This window comes from Haliaeetus albicilla, chromosome 4, assembly GCF_947461875.1.
Source record: "Haliaeetus albicilla chromosome 4, bHalAlb1.1, whole genome shotgun sequence".
Lineage (NCBI taxonomy): Eukaryota > Metazoa > Chordata > Aves > Accipitriformes > Accipitridae > Haliaeetus > Haliaeetus albicilla.
In genome coordinates, this window is record NC_091486.1 from 2532104 (window position 1) to 2550216 (window position 18113).

Sequence of the window (18113 nt, forward strand, 5' to 3'; positions counted from 1 at the left end):
GTTGCCGTCTGGGCCTCCATGTGCCTCCTGTGGCCTGGTGTAGGTGCAGGGTAGGATGGAAGTGTAGGACACAGTGGGGATATGCTGCACTTAGACGCCTCTCCACATGGTGATCTTGCCAGGCTCCATTAGTAAAGCACTTGCTCACAGGCACTGCTACAGAATAGTTTCAGAAGGGAGGACAGCTGGCCTGAAACTTACTGAGCTTCTTTAAACCTGCAGTACAAGTATAAAGAAGGCTATCGCAAGCAGCTTGGTCACCATATTGGAGCCCGAAATATAGAGGATGATCCGAAGATGATGTGGTCGATGCACGTAGCCAAGATCCAGAGTGACAGGGAGTACAAGAAAGCCTTTGAGAAGACAAAGACACACTTCAGTAGCCCAGTGGACATGCTGGGGATTGTGCTGGCCAAGAAATGTCAGGAGCTGGTCAGCGATATTGATTACAAGCATCTTCTGCATCGGTGGACCTGTCTGCCGGACCAGAACGATGTTGTACAAGCCAGGAAGGTGTACGACCTTCAGAGTGATGTAAGTTGTTCTTTACTGGCTGTGTGAAAAAGAGAAGTCTCTCCTGCATTCTGTTCCTTTGTTGGAGAAGGTCCAGGTGGGGAGCATAAACGCAGGGTGATTCTGTGAGACTGAGACTGTGTGGTGCTGAGACTGTGTGGTGCTGTACTATCTTGCTGAGAGTTGGAGTCGTGAAGAGTCAGAGATGAAGTTTGTGTGGGGTCCTAGTTCATGGTCACAGAAGAGTCCTGTCTTGCCTTGAGCATTTTGCAGGTGGCTGGAGTTCTGTATGGCAGGGGAAGGGCAACGGAGTCAAATATTTTCTTCTGGAGGACTGAGGGTGGGCAAAGGCAAGCCACGTGTGCAGTGGCAAATAGTATGAAGAGCGTTAGGTGATGAGGTATAAGGCTCCTCCTGTGCCACTGCCATCTGGAGCCTGCCAAATGGGGCAGGTCTTTCCTGGGGAGAGTAAGAAGATGTAGGGGGAAGGTTTGTGGATTGCTTGGCACCTGCTTGTGCTGCTGTAGGCACGAGGAGCCAGGTTGTGAGGAGCTGAGTTTAGTGGGAGTCCCTGTGGTGGTGGCTGTTGGGTTGATGCAGGGGAATGTGTTTTGGTAGGCAGAGCTTCCCTAGGGAGGAGGAGGGGTTGGATGGAGTGAGGAGGTTGCTGAGCTGCTTTGTTTCCTTGCCTGTCCTTCAGAACGTGTACAAGTCCGACCTTCTGTGGCTGAGGGGCATTGGCTGGTCCCCCAGTGGTTCGCTGGACGACGAGAAGAACAAGAGGGCGAGCCTCATCCTGAGTGACAAGAAGTATCGGCAACACCCGGACACCATCAAATTCACGAGCATTCCTGACTCGATGCCTATGGTTCTGGCAAAGCACAACTCTGAAATTATGAACCAAGTGAGATTTCCTTGTGTTTGCAGCATGAAGGAAACGAGCGCCTTCCTTTCCCAGGACGTTGGGCGCTCTGCTTCCAGGGCCTGGGTTTTGCAAGTGGGGTGTTGCATCCCCCTCTTGCATGAGGGATTTGTGTTCCTTGTTTTAGATGAAATTCTGTTTTGTGTGGTTGGAGCAGTAATTGGTCGCAGTGCAGACAAGAAAAGGGTGGAGCGTTAGAAAGTTTTGGGAGAAGAAAAGGCATTCCTGAGCCCGTGCAAAGTAGAGGCCCCTTGCTTCAGTTCCTTGAGCTAGGTTGCTCTTTGGGTTTGTCGCCCTGTGCTTGCGTGATCTTATTTTGCGTTGTACTTGTTTTTTCAGCGCGCCTACACGTCAGCCTGGGAGAAAGATAAAACCAGCGTTCACATTATGCCGGATACACCTGGTATTTTGCTAGCCCAGCAGAACAAAGTGAACTTCAGTGAGGTAGGTGTTTGAGCTGGGGTTAGGTGTCTGTCCTGGACACTGCTGTGGCCCGAGAAGCAGCGTTGCTTGAGGGGAATGCTTGTTTTTCTTTCAGAAACTGTACAAGCTTGCGATGGAGGAAGAGAAGAAAAAGGGCTACGACATGCGAGCAGATGCCATTCCTATCAAGTCTGCTAAAGCTTCCAGAGACATTGCGAGTGATGTAAGTACACAGGAGGCCTTGGCAGCACGCCCTACCGGACAGTTTCCAGGTGCTTTCTTTCAGGGGAAGCCCAGGGTTTGCAACCTCAGCCGAATGGAGGCACTGCAGATCTTGCCTGTCGTTACCATTCAGCTAGTCTGCAGATGTTTTGGTTTTGTGGAGTCTGCCTGTAGGTGTCCCTGCATGTTATGGGTGTGCAGCGTTGCGAAGGTCTGCGTAGATGGTGTGGAGAGAGTAACTGTGGGAGCTGAGTGACAGACATAATCCAAAGCAGCGTCCCTCCTGGGCTTGTGGCAGCATCTCCTTGTGCAACGGAGTAGACTTTTGAGGTGGCGTGCTGCCCTCGGTTCTGCCAGTCTGCAGTCCCCTGGTTTTGCAGCTACACAGCTGAGCTGGACCTTAGGAAGGAAAACCCAAAGCAAGTTTTTTGTTATGACCGGGGCATTAACCGTTTCTCTCTGGACTGGGGTCACTGCAGGCCCGTCATTACTGTGCCCCAGAGTATGTTTTCAGGGCTCAGCTCTGCAGGAGCTAAATTTACTCTCTCATATGAGGTTCTGTAGCTCAGGTTTGTTCCCTTACTGTAAGGAGATGTGTTCAATCTCTCCTCAGTCTTGCTTGACATTTCAGTAGGAGGAGGGGGAAGAAGAGTCGTGTTGCCCCTTGTCACTTCCCAAGCTTAGTGAATATAGGCCTGCAGCTGAGGACACACACTGGGCTGGGAGAAAAGACTCCTGAGCCCTGTGCAGGAGAGCCTGGTGCAGTGGAGAGTGTCAGCTGCTGTGGGCTGTGTGGGTGAGTGCAGACAGGTCTGTGCAAGATGAGGCCCAGGTTGCCTGCTGGAGCAGTCCTGTGGTTTTCCCTGAGTTTTGCATCCCAGCTGCTGCTGAGCTGGCCTCTCTCAGTGGGGCTGCTTAGGTTGTGTGGAGACCCTGTCTGCTGGCATGCATTGCTCCTGGTTCCTGAGCTAGCTTGGTTGGAGTTGCCGTCTGGGCCTCCATGTGCCTCCTGTGGCCTGGTGTAGGTGCAGGGTAGGATGGAAGTGTAGGACACAGTGGGGATATGCTGCACTTAGACGCCTCTCCACATGGTGATCTTGCCAGGCTCCATTAGTAAAGCACTTGCTCACAGGCACTGCTACAGAATAGTTTCAGAAGGGAGGACAGCTGGCCTGAAACTTACTGAGCTTCTTTAAACCTGCAGTACAAGTATAAAGAAGGCTATCGCAAGCAGCTTGGTCACCATATTGGAGCCCGAAACATAGAGGATGATCCGAAGATGATGTGGTCGATGCACGTAGCCAAGATCCAGAGTGACAGGGAGTACAAGAAAGCCTTTGAGAAGACAAAGACACACTTCAGTAGCCCAGTGGACATGCTGGGGATTGTGCTGGCCAAGAAATGTCAGGAGCTGGTCAGCGATATTGATTACAAGCATCTTCTGCATCGGTGGACCTGTCTGCCGGACCAGAACGATGTTGTACAAGCCAGGAAGGTGTACGACCTTCAGAGTGATGTAAGTTGTTCTTTACTGGCTGTGTGAAAAAGAGAAGTCTCTCCTGCATTCTGTTCCTTTGTTGGAGAAGGTCCAGGTGGGGAGCATAAACGCAGGGTGATTCTGTGAGACTGAGACTGTGTGGTGCTGAGACTGTGTGGTGCTGTACTATCTTGCTGAGAGTTGGAGTCGTGAAGAGTCAGAGATGAAGTTTGTGTGGGGTCCTAGTTCATGGTCACAGAAGAGTCCTGTCTTGCCTTGAGCATTTTGCAGGTGGCTGGAGTTCTGTATGGCAGGGGAAGGGCAACGGAGTCAAATATTTTCTTCTGGAGGACTGAGGGTGGGCAAAGGCAAGCCACGTGTGCAGTGGCAAATAGTATGAAGAGCGTTAGGTGATGAGGTATAAGGCTCCTCCTGTGCCACTGCCATCTGGAGCCTGCCAAATGGGGCAGGTCTTTCCTGGGGAGAGTAAGAAGATGTAGGGGGAAGGTTTGTGGATTGCTTGGCACCTGCTTGTGCTGCTGTAGGCACGAGGAGCCAGGTTGTGAGGAGCTGAGTTTAGTGGGAGTCCCTGTGGTGGTGGCTGTTGGGTTGATGCAGGGGAATGTGTTTTGGTAGGCAGAGCTTCCCTAGGGAGGAGGAGGGGTTGGATGGAGTGAGGAGGTTGCTGAGCTGCTTTGTTTCCTTGCCTGTCCTTCAGAACGTGTACAAGTCCGACCTTCTGTGGCTGAGGGGCATTGGCTGGTCCCCCAGTGGTTCGCTGGACGACGAGAAGAACAAGAGGGCGAGCCTCATCCTGAGTGACAAGAAGTATCGGCAACACCCGGACACCATCAAATTCACGAGCATTCCTGACTCGATGCCTATGGTTCTGGCAAAGCACAACTCTGAAATTATGAACCAAGTGAGATTTCCTTGTGTTTGCAGCATGAAGGAAACGAGCGCCTTCCTTTCCCAGGACGTTGGGCGCTCTGCTTCCAGGGCCTGGGTTTTGCAAGTGGGGTGTTGCATCCCCCTCTTGCATGAGGGATTTGTGTTCCTTGTTTTAGATGAAATTCTGTTTTGTGTGGTTGGAGCAGTAATTGGTCGCAGTGCAGACAAGAAAAGGGTGGAGCGTTAGAAAGTTTTGGGAGAAGAAAAGGCATTCCTGAGCCCGTGCAAAGTAGAGGCCCCTTGCTTCAGTTCCTTGAGCTAGGTTGCTCTTTGGGTTTGTCGCCCTGTGCTTGCGTGATCTTATTTTGCGTTGTACTTGTTTTTTCAGCGCGCCTACACGTCAGCCTGGGAGAAAGATAAAACCAGCGTTCACATTATGCCGGATACACCTGGTATTTTGCTAGCCCAGCAGAACAAAGTGAACTTCAGTGAGGTAGGTGTTTGAGCTGGGGTTAGGTGTCTGTCCTGGACACTGCTGTGGCCCGAGAAGCAGCGTTGCTTGAGGGGAATGCTTGTTTTTCTTTCAGAAACTGTACAAGCTTGCGATGGAGGAAGAGAAGAAAAAGGGCTACGACATGCGAGCAGATGCCATTCCTATCAAGTCTGCTAAAGCTTCCAGAGACATTGCGAGTGATGTAAGTACACAGGAGGCCTTGGCAGCACGCCCTACCGGACAGTTTCCAGGTGCTTTCTTTCAGGGGAAGCCCAGGGTTTGCAACCTCAGCCGAATGGAGGCACTGCAGATCTTGCCTGTCGTTACCATTCAGCTAGTCTGCAGATGTTTTGGTTTTGTGGAGTCTGCCTGTAGGTGTCCCTGCATGTTATGGGTGTGCAGCGTTGCGAAGGTCTGCGTAGATGGTGTGGAGAGAGTAACTGTGGGAGCTGAGTGACAGACATAATCCAAAGCAGCGTCCCTCCTGGGCTTGTGGCAGCATCTCCTTGTGCAACGGAGTAGACTTTTGAGGTGGCGTGCTGCCCTCGGTTCTGCCAGTCTGCAGTCCCCTGGTTTTGCAGCTACACAGCTGAGCTGGACCTTAGGAAGGAAAACCCAAAGCAAGTTTTTTGTTATGACCGGGGCATTAACCGTTTCTCTCTGGACTGGGGTCACTGCAGGCCCGTCATTACTGTGCCCCAGAGTATGTTTTCAGGGCTCAGCTCTGCAGGAGCTAAATTTACTCTCTCATATGAGGTTCTGTAGCTCAGGTTTGTTCCCTTACTGTAAGGAGATGTGTTCAATCTCTCCTCAGTCTTGCTTGACATTTCAGTAGGAGGAGGGGGAAGAAGAGTCGTGTTGCCCCTTGTCACTTCCCAAGCTTAGTGAATATAGGCCTGCAGCTGAGGACACACACTGGGCTGGGAGAAAAGACTCCTGAGCCCTGTGCAGGAGAGCCTGGTGCAGTGGAGAGTGTCAGCTGCTGTGGGCTGTGTGGGTGAGTGCAGACAGGTCTGTGCAAGATGAGGCCCAGGTTGCCTGCTGGAGCAGTCCTGTGGTTTTCCCTGAGTTTTGCATCCCAGCTGCTGCTGAGCTGGCCTCTCTCAGTGGGGCTGCTTAGGTTGTGTGGAGACCCTGTCTGCTGGCATGCATTGCTCCTGGTTCCTGAGCTAGCTTGGTTGGAGTTGCCGTCTGGGCCTCCATGTGCCTCCTGTGGCCTGGTGTAGGTGCAGGGTAGGATGGAAGTGTAGGACACAGTGGGGATATGCTGCACTTAGACGCCTCTCCACATGGTGATCTTGCCAGGCTCCATTAGTAAAGCACTTGCTCACAGGCACTGCTACAGAATAGTTTCAGAAGGGAGGACAGCTGGCCTGAAACTTACTGAGCTTCTTTAAACCTGCAGTACAAGTATAAAGAAGGCTATCGCAAGCAGCTTGGTCACCATATTGGAGCCCGAAACATAGAGGATGATCCGAAGATGATGTGGTCGATGCACGTAGCCAAGATCCAGAGTGACAGGGAGTACAAGAAAGCCTTTGAGAAGACAAAGACACACTTCAGTAGCCCAGTGGACATGCTGGGGATTGTGCTGGCCAAGAAATGTCAGGAGCTGGTCAGCGATATTGATTACAAGCATCTTCTGCATCGGTGGACCTGTCTGCCGGACCAGAACGATGTTGTACAAGCCAGGAAGGTGTACGACCTTCAGAGTGATGTAAGTTGTTCTTTACTGGCTGTGTGAAAAAGAGAAGTCTCTCCTGCATTCTGTTCCTTTGTTGGAGAAGGTCCAGGTGGGGAGCATAAACGCAGGGTGATTCTGTGAGACTGAGACTGTGTGGTGCTGAGACTGTGTGGTGCTGTACTATCTTGCTGAGAGTTGGAGTCGTGAAGAGTCAGAGATGAAGTTTGTGTGGGGTCCTAGTTCATGGTCACAGAAGAGTCCTGTCTTGCCTTGAGCATTTTGCAGGTGGCTGGAGTTCTGTATGGCAGGGGAAGGGCAACGGAGTCAAATATTTTCTTCTGGAGGACTGAGGGTGGGCAAAGGCAAGCCACGTGTGCAGTGGCAAATAGTATGAAGAGCGTTAGGTGATGAGGTATAAGGCTCCTCCTGTGCCACTGCCATCTGGAGCCTGCCAAATGGGGCAGGTCTTTCCTGGGGAGAGTAAGAAGATGTAGGGGGAAGGTTTGTGGATTGCTTGGCACCTGCTTGTGCTGCTGTAGGCACGAGGAGCCAGGTTGTGAGGAGCTGAGTTTAGTGGGAGTCCCTGTGGTGGTGGCTGTTGGGTTGATGCAGGGGAATGTGTTTTGGTAGGCAGAGCTTCCCTAGGGAGGAGGAGGGGTTGGATGGAGTGAGGAGGTTGCTGAGCTGCTTTGTTTCCTTGCCTGTCCTTCAGAACGTGTACAAGTCCGACCTTCTGTGGCTGAGGGGCATTGGCTGGTCCCCCAGTGGTTCGCTGGACGACGAGAAGAACAAGAGGGCGAGCCTCATCCTGAGTGACAAGAAGTATCGGCAACACCCGGACACCATCAAATTCACGAGCATTCCTGACTCGATGCCTATGGTTCTGGCAAAGCACAACTCTGAAATTATGAACCAAGTGAGATTTCCTTGTGTTTGCAGCATGAAGGAAACGAGCGCCTTCCTTTCCCAGGACGTTGGGCGCTCTGCTTCCAGGGCCTGGGTTTTGCAAGTGGGGTGTTGCATCCCCCTCTTGCATGAGGGATTTGTGTTCCTTGTTTTAGATGAAATTCTGTTTTGTGTGGTTGGAGCAGTAATTGGTCGCAGTGCAGACAAGAAAAGGGTGGAGCGTTAGAAAGTTTTGGGAGAAGAAAAGGCATTCCTGAGCCCGTGCAAAGTAGAGGCCCCTTGCTTCAGTTCCTTGAGCTAGGTTGCTCTTTGGGTTTGTCGCCCTGTGCTTGCGTGATCTTATTTTGCGTTGTACTTGTTTTTTCAGCGCGCCTACACGTCAGCCTGGGAGAAAGATAAAACCAGCGTTCACATTATGCCGGATACACCTGGTATTTTGCTAGCCCAGCAGAACAAAGTGAACTTCAGTGAGGTAGGTGTTTGAGCTGGGGTTAGGTGTCTGTCCTGGACACTGCTGTGGCCCGAGAAGCAGCGTTGCTTGAGGGGAATGCTTGTTTTTCTTTCAGAAACTGTACAAGCTTGCGATGGAGGAAGAGAAGAAAAAGGGCTACGACATGCGAGCAGATGCCATTCCTATCAAGTCTGCTAAAGCTTCCAGAGACATTGCGAGTGATGTAAGTACACAGGAGGCCTTGGCAGCACGCCCTACCGGACAGTTTCCAGGTGCTTTCTTTCAGGGGAAGCCCAGGGTTTGCAACCTCAGCCGAATGGAGGCACTGCAGATCTTGCCTGTCGTTACCATTCAGCTAGTCTGCAGATGTTTTGGTTTTGTGGAGTCTGCCTGTAGGTGTCCCTGCATGTTATGGGTGTGCAGCGTTGCGAAGGTCTGCGTAGATGGTGTGGATGGGAGCTGAGTGACAGACATAATCCAAAGCAGCGTCCCTCCTGGGCTTGTGGCAGCATCTCCTTGTGCAACGGAGTAGACTTTTGAGGTGGCGTGCTGCCCTCGGTTCTGCCAGTCTGCAGTCCCCTGGTTTTGCAGCTACACAGCTGAGCTGGACCTTAGGAAGGAAAACCCAAAGCAGGTTTTGTGTAAAAATAAAGGCAGTATAAAAGTAAATCATTTTTTATTATTATTAGGCTTTAATATAAAAATGTTTTACATATATGTATTTAGTGTTTCTATTTACAGTTCCAGGTCTGTCTCTATGTTCCTACAATTTTGATCTCCTGAATTGATTGAATAGGAGTCTATTTGGCTATCATGCTTGAAGGTCACTAACTGATTCTTTTTGTAGAGGATGTTTATTGAACTTTGGACCTTTTGTATAGCTGCTGTATTTTGGCGACTTTTTCTACTTTCAGGTACTGAGTAGCAGCTCTTAATGTGTAGGCCAGGGAGTGTCTTCAAAAATGTGAAAGTCATATCATGCAGAGAATGTTATATGAATCCTTCTGTAGCTGTATGCTGCGGTTCATCAGCTGAATATTTTCTTATTCTAATGTCTCTGTGGTTTCAGATGCTAAGTTCTCTGGAGGTTGTGCCGCAGGGGCTGCTACAGATGTAAAGAGAACTAAACTGAAACTCATTGAACATTTTTTTGCCTATAGTACAAGTATAAAGAAGGCTATCGCAAGCAGCTTGGTCACCATATTGGAGCCCGAAATATAGAGGATGATCCGAAGATGATGTGGTCGATGCACGTAGCCAAGATCCAGAGTGACAGGGAGTACAAGAAAGCCTTTGAGAAGACAAAGACACACTTCAGTAGCCCAGTGGACATGCTGGGGATTGTGCTGGCCAAGAAATGTCAGGAGCTGGTCAGCGATATTGATTACCGCCACTATCTGCATCATTGGACCTGTCTGCCAGACCAGAATGATGTTATCCATGCTAAGCAAGCCTATGATCTACAGAGTGATGTGAGTACTTGCTGATAAGCTTTGGAGTTCTAACATGTATGTAATTTTCTTGGAATATAAACTACAGAAGCTTCTTAGACTGTATCTCTCATATAGTGTTTTTTCACGTTGTTTTTTTTACCTATTCTAAGCAAGTTCATAAGAGTTTTAGGAGCGAATGAATCTGTATGTAAGGAAGGTTGAATATTATGAAGGTTGTTTATATACAGCTAATCAGTTAGCCAAACAGTAGAATTAGCTGCATATAATCCTTCATAATAGACAATCTTAATACCTTCATATTTGGAGTAACTGTGTATGAAGAGGAAATTGCCTAGTATGACTTTTTTTTTTAGTTACCTGACTTTAGTGGAGAGAATTCCTTTGTCCTGTCTTGGAGAAAATGGTTTAAATTAAGACCTGCTATTCTTAGTGGGTGATCATTTATTTGTTGTAAACAAATGTTACAGGAAAAGTTTATACTGACTTTCAGGATTTTGTTTTAATCCCATTACTCTTTGACCATTCCCCACCATGTTGTCAGGTGAGCGATATCTCTTGAAGACAGATACAGGGTTTCAGTGTGGATTGCTAACAGAGATTGCTTTGCAGATTGAACTAGGAGGAAGGCAACTTACTGAAAGTAACCTTTAGTTGCATGGTATATATGAAATGTTTAACTGGCAGTATTAATGAAAGAACTGTCTTTGTATTTTGTAATAGAACTGCTACAAGTCTGACCTTGAATGGTTGCGAGGCATTGGTTGGGTCCCACTTGGTTCCTTGGAGGTTGAAAAAGCCAAGAAGGCAGGGGAGATCCTGAGTGATAGAATATACCGTCAGCCTCCGGACACAATCAAGTTTACTAGCATCACTGATTCTCTAGAGATGGTTTTAGCTAAGCAGAATGCAGAGACAATGAATAAGGTGAGTATTGATTCGATTAGGTAACATGTCAGCAGTCTTGGCCTTAACCCTGGAGACAGGACTAGAAATAGACATGTGTGGTTGCTGTATGAGATTTCAGCACAGTGAGGCTGTAAGAGTGTAAGTTACATTCTTGGTAATCAACAGTAACTTATTTTCAGCAAGTGCTATTTTAATAGTATCTTCCAAGTTACCCAGTTAAATTGGAATTATCAATTGTGAAGCTTTCCACATACTCTACAGTGTGTCTACTAATGTGTTACCTAACTTTCATCTAATTCTTAATATAGCAATTTGTCTAATCTAATAATTTATCAAGCTTATCCAGTAATTAGTAATTAATAAATTACTTGTTTTAGGGCAGTCTTTGAAACATCTGTATTTTAAACAATTCAGTGTAGTACTTAAAATGTAAGAGTTCGTCTGATTATGTGGCCCTGATCTCAATCCTATTTATGTCAATAAAACGACTTCATCTTTCAAACACACCTTGTTTTTAGAGTTTAGATTTCTGTGTGTCTGATTAGCATTCTGTGCCTTTTTTCTAAATGTTGGTTTTTTTTTTTTAACACAATTCTTTCTAGGTTACCAGTTCTTAATGTGAACATTAAGTATCTAGAGGAGTGAATATAAAATCTCATTGCTATATAAGGAATAAGGATTTTAGACTTGGAGTACAGATCTGTAATTCTTCTTGCATTTTAGGAGATCTCCAAGTAGCCCCTGTTTTTTTCCCCCCTTTAACATATGTTATTTCTTTTTCAGCGTTTATATACTGAGGCCTGGGATAAAGACAAGACACAAATCCACATAATGCCTGACACACCTGAAATCACACTGGCAAAACAGAACATGCAAAACTACAGTGTGGTGAGTGTGTTAGCTCTCCAAATGTAACTGGTCTGTTTCATGGCTGGATCATCAGTATTCTGACAAACCCTATATAGATGATACCATCAGTTTAAGTAACCCCCAATATTCATTCTCAAAATTGTGACTTTAAAAACTTCATTTGCGTATTTGTACAGTAGTGCATACACATAAAACAGTGAATGCTATTCAGAATAAACTCCATGAGAAGTTGTGTGTCTCCAGTGAATTTTTGGGAGTCATTTCTGCCAATGTGCATACTATTGGGAAGGCAGAAAATTAATTCCAACATTGGAAGTACCAAACAGGTAATTTCCAGCACAATTCTGAAGAGCAGTGATCCCAGTGTTCAATGTTAGTTTAGGCAGATAAATTGACATGACTAAAAGGTGGCTTTAAAAAGTATGTTTTACTCTACTTGTATAGAAGAATAGTTTATCTCCAAATTTGTAGTCAATGTTACGTTATTTAAAGTATTGAAAGAAAAAAATTGTTAGCTAATGTATTTAGCAAAGATCTTCCTTTGATACGAATTTCTATCGGCTCCTCATCTGGGGCATTGAGTTAAAGTTAAAGCTGGGTTAGAATAAATCTCAACACAATTTTTTAAATCTACTCTACTTACAAGCCATTTGTTTTGCATAGTATATAATACATGGAGCTTACTTACATGAATCCCATTGTTAATTCTTCACCTAGAAACTCTACAAACAGGCCATGGAAGAAGCAAAAAAGAAAGGCTATGATTTGAGAAGTGATGCTATCCCCATTCAAGCTGCCAAAGCATCCAGGCAAATTGCCAGCGATGTAAGAAACTACTTTTTTTCTTTGTGTGGTGACATCTGATCTCTGCAACCTGAAAGTTATCAGCTGGATTCTGTAAAAGGCATTTCAATTAAACTGTGATCTGAAATAATAGATTTTTGGAAGCAAATTATTAGATGTGTTTAAAGAGTTAATTGTAAAAATTAAATGTTGAGAAGTTATAAGGACAATATAATGCTGTTATCATGTTAATTTTATAGCTCATAAACCTGTATCTTTAATTAAATCTTAACAGTATGTATATTAATATAATTAATAAGGATTAAGTATATTTAAATAAGAGGAGGATTATTTCTCACTAATACTAGTGAAGAGTGTTTTTTCAGAAGAACTTACTTTAAAATCTCTGTTTAGGGTTCTAACTGAAATCTCAAATATTTAACGTGAGAATCCATGTTATTAGCCCCAGAATTGCTTTGACAGTTTGGGGTTTTTTGACTGTAGGTTAAAGGGAAATTTTGAGAGTTTATTATTAGAAATATTTAATACGAGTACCTGATATTTAGAGGTAATATGGAAATATGATATCTTGATTTATATTTCAGTACAAATACAAAGAAGGCTATCGCAAGCAGCTTGGGCACCACATAGGGGCCCGTAACATAGAGGATGATCCAAAGATGATGTGGTCGATGCACGTAGCCAAGATCCAGAGTGACAGGGAGTATAAGAAAGCTTTTGAGAAGACAAAGACACACTTCAGTAGCCCAGTGGACATGCTGGGAATCGTGTTGGCCAAGAAATGTCAGGAGCTGGTCAGCGATATTGATTACCGCCACTATCTGCATCAGTGGATCTGTCTGCCAGACCAGAATGATGTTATCCATGCTAAGAAAGCCTATGATCTACAGAGTGATGTAAGCTCTTTTGATTTAATTTTTGGTGAGGAATGTATTTGATATTTTACATAGGTGGACCAGGCCATAACATACCAATGCGGTAGAATTAAATTTGCAAGAGTTATTTTTACGTTTCATGGCTAATTGAAACTCAGATCTCCAAGAGGATAGGTTAACTAATTGATATTTAAATTAAATTCTGAAATTCCAGAATTTGGTTTATTTATCATTTGCCATTCTGTGAAACTTGAATAATGTTTTCACTCTTAATGTAGATAAAATGCAGTTATTTTTTCTAAGATTTTCTCTAGGGCTTTGAATTTATTTGAATTAAAAGTTGATAGTGAGATTACTTAACTGTGAAAAGATGCACTGTGAAAATTGCATTATTATTATTAGAGTAACTTGTGCATTTTTTTTGGTAATAGAACTGCTACAAGTCTGACCTTGAATGGTTGCGAGGCATTGGTTGGGTCCCGCTTGGTTCCTTGGAGGTTGAAAAAGCCAAGAAGGCAGGGGAGATCCTGAGTGATAAAATATACCGTCAGCCTCCGGACACAATCAAGTTTACTAGCATCACTGATTCTCTAGAGATGGTTTTAGCTAAGCAGAATGCAGAGACAATGAATAAGGCGAGTATTGATTCAATTAGGTAACATGTCAGCAGTCTTGGCCTTAACCCTGGAGACAGGACTAGAAATATAATGATCACAAGTAACGCTGAAGTTCAGAGATGATGTATTTTCAAGTAGTGTGCTCTTTTTATTTCAATGAAAACTATTAGGCCATGTAATGGAAGACTCAACTTTCTCATGATATTCTACACAGTACTTTTTAATCTTTTCTTTGACATGTCTGTGCAGTGAGCACTAATAATGCTTTGGTTTATTCATTATTCTTAAGTAACATGGCAGTTTTCTATGTGTTGTTAAAATTCCTCGGATAAATTATCTTTTCTATAATGATATCTCTACTTGATTAAATACATAACCGTTTATCCATGCTATACTTCCTCTAATTTTACCTAGTATGCTCTGTTTTACTTGATTAGTGAGATATTACCTTGTTTTGGAATGCAATATTAATCTCTTCCTGTATTCTTTCTTAGCGTTTATACACTGAAGCATGGAATAAAGATAAGACCATGGTTCATGTCATGCCTGACACACCAGAAATCCTGCTAGCTAAACAAAACCAATTAAATTACAGTCAGGTGAGTAAAACTGAAGAGTTGAGAGAATTAAAAGATTTCTGACAAGTACAATTTTGTCATCTCTGACTTTTAATTAATATTATAATATTGTCAGTTTCTTTAGTTCACAAATTGCTAGCTCCACTGCTGAAATCAGAGTTGTTCTTTCTCTAGAATTTACCTCCTAGGTATCTAATTGGGCTTTTAAAATATCTTATCTGCCGTAAATGAGAAGTCATTTCTATAGCAAGGTATAGAAATAAATAATTTAACTTTTAGAATATTCCTTTTTTGCCTTCCCTAAGTGGTTTCCAGTTTCCAAGCATCTACAATACAAGATCTTTGAAATCTGCATTGTTTTATTTTCTAGAGAAGGTAGAGCTGTGTTCAGATATTTGAGTTCTCTGAACATTAGCAATATTGTTCAAGGGCCGCATTTGTTTTATTACACAGATGTGCTTAACTGAAGTGTAATTTTGTTTTTGAAACAAGAATGTGAATATTTTTCTCACAGAAAATGTACAAATTAGCTTTGGAGGAATCGAAGAAGAAGGGTCATGATTTGCGTTTTGATGCCATTCCTATTCAAGCTGCCAAAGCATCCAGAGAGATTGCCAGTGATGTAAGCAGGTTTTTTTATCATGTCTGTATGGATTTGGTAATGGAAAAGAATCAGAATGTTTGTTCCATTGTTCATTAATGTAATACTTTATAGTTTATAGAATAGATAATACTGAAATCCAGTGATTCCACTGCATGCCTTTAGTGCATGGAAGGAATAGATAGCCAGTATTTTTATGCATGAAGTATGTATCACAGCAATAAATAAATAAAATACTATTAGGATTATTTCTATGCCCCCTGTAATAGTTCCATCGATGTCCATGGATGTTCAAGCAGGATGATCAATGAGGCATATAAGTCTATGCTAGAATTAGTCAAATTAATTTCTGATTCAAAATAGGAAATACTTTAAAATCTCTCCCCCAAATAGATTTATTAGTAAATCAATTCTAAAAGTTCTAAATTGTGGTCTTTTCCTGAGGAGAAAATAGCTCTGTTGAAGTGTGATATTGAAATTCAAGATGTCTGAATACAAAAACAGGAAAAAAATATGCAATGACTATGACAGGTTTTGCTTCTGGGATGAGGAAACATCACTAAGAGACAGAGGATAAGAGATTTTTATGCTCCTTGTTTTTCTATCACGACTGATATTTAAACTGTTAGTATTAAGACCAACTCAGACTGTCTTCATCAAGGTGTTTTGTAATAAGCTTTTAAAAGAAGTTAATATTTACATTTTCATCTTAATAGTAAAAAAATGTGGGATATCAAAATTGTTAGTAAGTATGTGACATTAAATGTTTAGTTAATTGAAAGTGTGATATAGTTATATAAAAAATCAGAGATAATGATATCTGGAATAAAAATCCTTTTTATGTGAAAATTAATAAAAAAGGAGAAAGACCTAAACCACATTTTTTTCTAAACAAAAGACTAATGATTATGTTAAACTGTATGAATTATTAATTTATAAATATACCATATGAATATGAATATACTTTATTTCAGTACAAATACAAAGAAGGCTATCGCAAGCAGCTTGGGCACCACATCGGGGCCCGTAACATAGAGGATGATCCAAAGATGATGTGGTCGATGCACGTAGCCAAGATCCAGAGTGACAGGGAGTATAAGAAAGCTTTTGAGAAGACAAAGACACACTTCAGTAGCCCAGTGGACATGCTGGGGATTGTGCTGGCCAAGAAATGTCAGGAGCTGGTTAGCGATATTGATTACCGCCACTATCTGCATCAGTGGATCTGTCTGCCAGACCAGAATGATGTTATCCATGCTAAGAAAGCCTATGATCTACAGAGTGATGTGAGTAAATCATAAAATTTGTAAAACATAATTAAATATACTGGGTCTTGTACATTATAATTTCAAAAAGATACATAGTCGCTTGCATCAGACATGTTGATAGAGGTGAAATAATTAATATTCTATCATCAAATTTATGCTTAATCATATATTCTCAGTCCTCAGCCTGAGGTGTAATTTGTGTGTACCTCTGGTATTTGTGGAGCTCTTCAGTAACTCTATTCTTTTTGTTATTTAATAATTATTTTAATAAATCTTCAAAAATAACAATTGTTTTCAAAACTATGTCCTGAAATATATAAAATTGTTCATGTAGACTAGGATATGCTTATTTATAATTATTTTAATATTTGATCACACTTGCACATATATAATGAACTTTCAAATTTTTTCAGGCTGTTTACAAATCAGACCTGGAATGGCTAAGAGGTATTGGATGGGTTCCTATTGGTTCCATGGAAGTTGAGAAAGCCAAGAAAGCTGGAGAAATCCTGAGTGAAAGGAAGTATCGTCAACCAGCAGACCAAATTAAATTTACTAGTGTGACAGATTCTTTGGCCATGGTCTTAGCCAAGCAAAATGCTGAGATAATGAACAAGGTGAGGTTTTTGGTTTTTTGGGGTTTTTTTTTTTGCAAAATCACTAGTATTACTAGCTAATATAAATTGTTCATTATGTGAAAAATACAAAATACAAAGACTAAACACTGCCATTGTGGACTTGGAGAAAATAAATGTCCAAATTCAGCCTTTGCACAGGAAAGCTCTTATCTCAGGGGTCTGTCTGAACTGAAAACTTAGTAAAAATGTCTAGAAAAAATTCACTTAAGTCAGATATTTTTCAAGAGTAATACTAAAAATTTTGGTGAATTTCCCTCTTCCTCCCATCTCAGCTGAAATCCTATTTTAAAATGTTTGTTTGATATGTTTTTTCTGTTTTTTTTTTTAATGCTACTTCACTATACAAAGCTCATCTCTGACAGAACAGGCTAAATTTTTTTGCAGTTCTTGGACAATACTGTGAAATCTGCAGAAAATTATGTTCCAGCAAGGTGTTAGGGCATGTTCAGAGGTGATGGTGCCGTGACCATGCTATAAGATAGGAAGTAGCAGAATACTGAGGCTTTTACAGCAGCTGCTATAATGATGTATTGTTGACTGAATGTCATACTGCATGAACAAGTTATGAGGAAATAGCTTATGTTCTCTGGAAGTGAAGCTTCTGAATTTATCTCAGACCTGGAGGATGAAAGTCACAAAATACCTGCTCCTTCTCTTTAATAAGAAACATCAGTCAAACAACTCATACAGATACAGCAGAATAATGAATATAGTTTTCCTCCTACAGCAGTTTTCCAGCAATCCTAAATCAATGAATTGTTCTGCCAACTTAGCCTGAGAAATAATGAGGAAGGACAAAGCTGCTTTCTTGAGCTGTTCAGTGAGAAGCTTTGCTATGACAGGGTAGTCAAAGCTTGCTTGAACTACCCCTCACACTTTGGAAAATACTTTCTTTGGACAAATATATTAGTTTAGTTATATATATCTTGTTCTGCTTTAAGATTACTTTTCTTGTATATTATGGATATCTTTTTGATAACTATTGCTTTCAAATTTGCAGTCTTTCCATCATGACACACATAAAGAAACTTTTTAAAGGAATGTGTTTTCCTCTCTCTAGCGTTTATACACAGAAGCCTGGGATGCAGACAAAACATCAGTTCACGTCATGCCTGACACACCGGATATTTTGTTAGCGAAGGCCAATGCAGCTAATGTTAGCCATGTAAGAACATTTAAACATATACTGAAGTAATGGAAATTCAGAAATTAAGTAAGGATTTCTTTAACCATAATGATCTTCTAAAATATGCATTCATGAAAATTTTAAGAAAATAATTATGAAATGTAGAAATTCCATATTTCTGAATATTGAGAAGCCATTTTCTGTCTTCTTTTGTGTAGAAACTTTATATACAAGCCTGGGAAGAGGCCAAAAAGAAGGGTTATGATATGAGGGCTGATGCAATTCCAATCCGAAGTGCAAAGGCATCAAGAGATATTGCAAGTGATGTACGTTTTTCCTTTACGTTTATTTTCTATTAGCTTGAGAAACAAGATTGAAGTAATCAGCTATGTAC

At 42.7% G+C, this 18113-nt stretch overlaps 1 protein-coding gene across 50 annotated transcripts in view; it reads left to right on the forward strand.

Moving 5' to 3' along the window:
* The window catches only part of NEB (nebulin), a 130168-nt gene that overhangs the window by 43425 nt on the left and 68630 nt on the right, over positions 1 to 18113 (forward strand). For 49 of the 50 annotated variants that reach the window (XM_069780649.1, XM_069780656.1, XM_069780652.1 and 46 more), the window contains 24 exons: positions 223 to 534; positions 1214 to 1417; positions 1775 to 1879; positions 1974 to 2081; positions 3285 to 3596; positions 4276 to 4479; positions 4837 to 4941; positions 5036 to 5143; positions 6347 to 6658; positions 7338 to 7541; positions 7899 to 8003; positions 8098 to 8205; positions 9143 to 9454; positions 10157 to 10360; positions 11126 to 11230; positions 11930 to 12037; positions 12601 to 12912; positions 13323 to 13526; positions 14003 to 14107; positions 14601 to 14708; positions 15662 to 15973; positions 16369 to 16572; positions 17654 to 17758; positions 17938 to 18045. In XM_069780649.1, coding sequence (XP_069636750.1) covers positions 223 to 534; positions 1214 to 1417; positions 1775 to 1879; positions 1974 to 2081; positions 3285 to 3596; positions 4276 to 4479; positions 4837 to 4941; positions 5036 to 5143; positions 6347 to 6658; positions 7338 to 7541; positions 7899 to 8003; positions 8098 to 8205; positions 9143 to 9454; positions 10157 to 10360; positions 11126 to 11230; positions 11930 to 12037; positions 12601 to 12912; positions 13323 to 13526; positions 14003 to 14107; positions 14601 to 14708; positions 15662 to 15973; positions 16369 to 16572; positions 17654 to 17758; positions 17938 to 18045 — 4374 coding nt within the window. The remainder of the gene's footprint in view (positions 1 to 222; positions 535 to 1213; positions 1418 to 1774; positions 1880 to 1973; positions 2082 to 3284; positions 3597 to 4275; positions 4480 to 4836; positions 4942 to 5035; positions 5144 to 6346; positions 6659 to 7337; positions 7542 to 7898; positions 8004 to 8097; positions 8206 to 9142; positions 9455 to 10156; positions 10361 to 11125; positions 11231 to 11929; positions 12038 to 12600; positions 12913 to 13322; positions 13527 to 14002; positions 14108 to 14600; positions 14709 to 15661; positions 15974 to 16368; positions 16573 to 17653; positions 17759 to 17937; positions 18046 to 18113) is intronic. The other variant, XM_069780694.1, reaches the window with a different exon arrangement.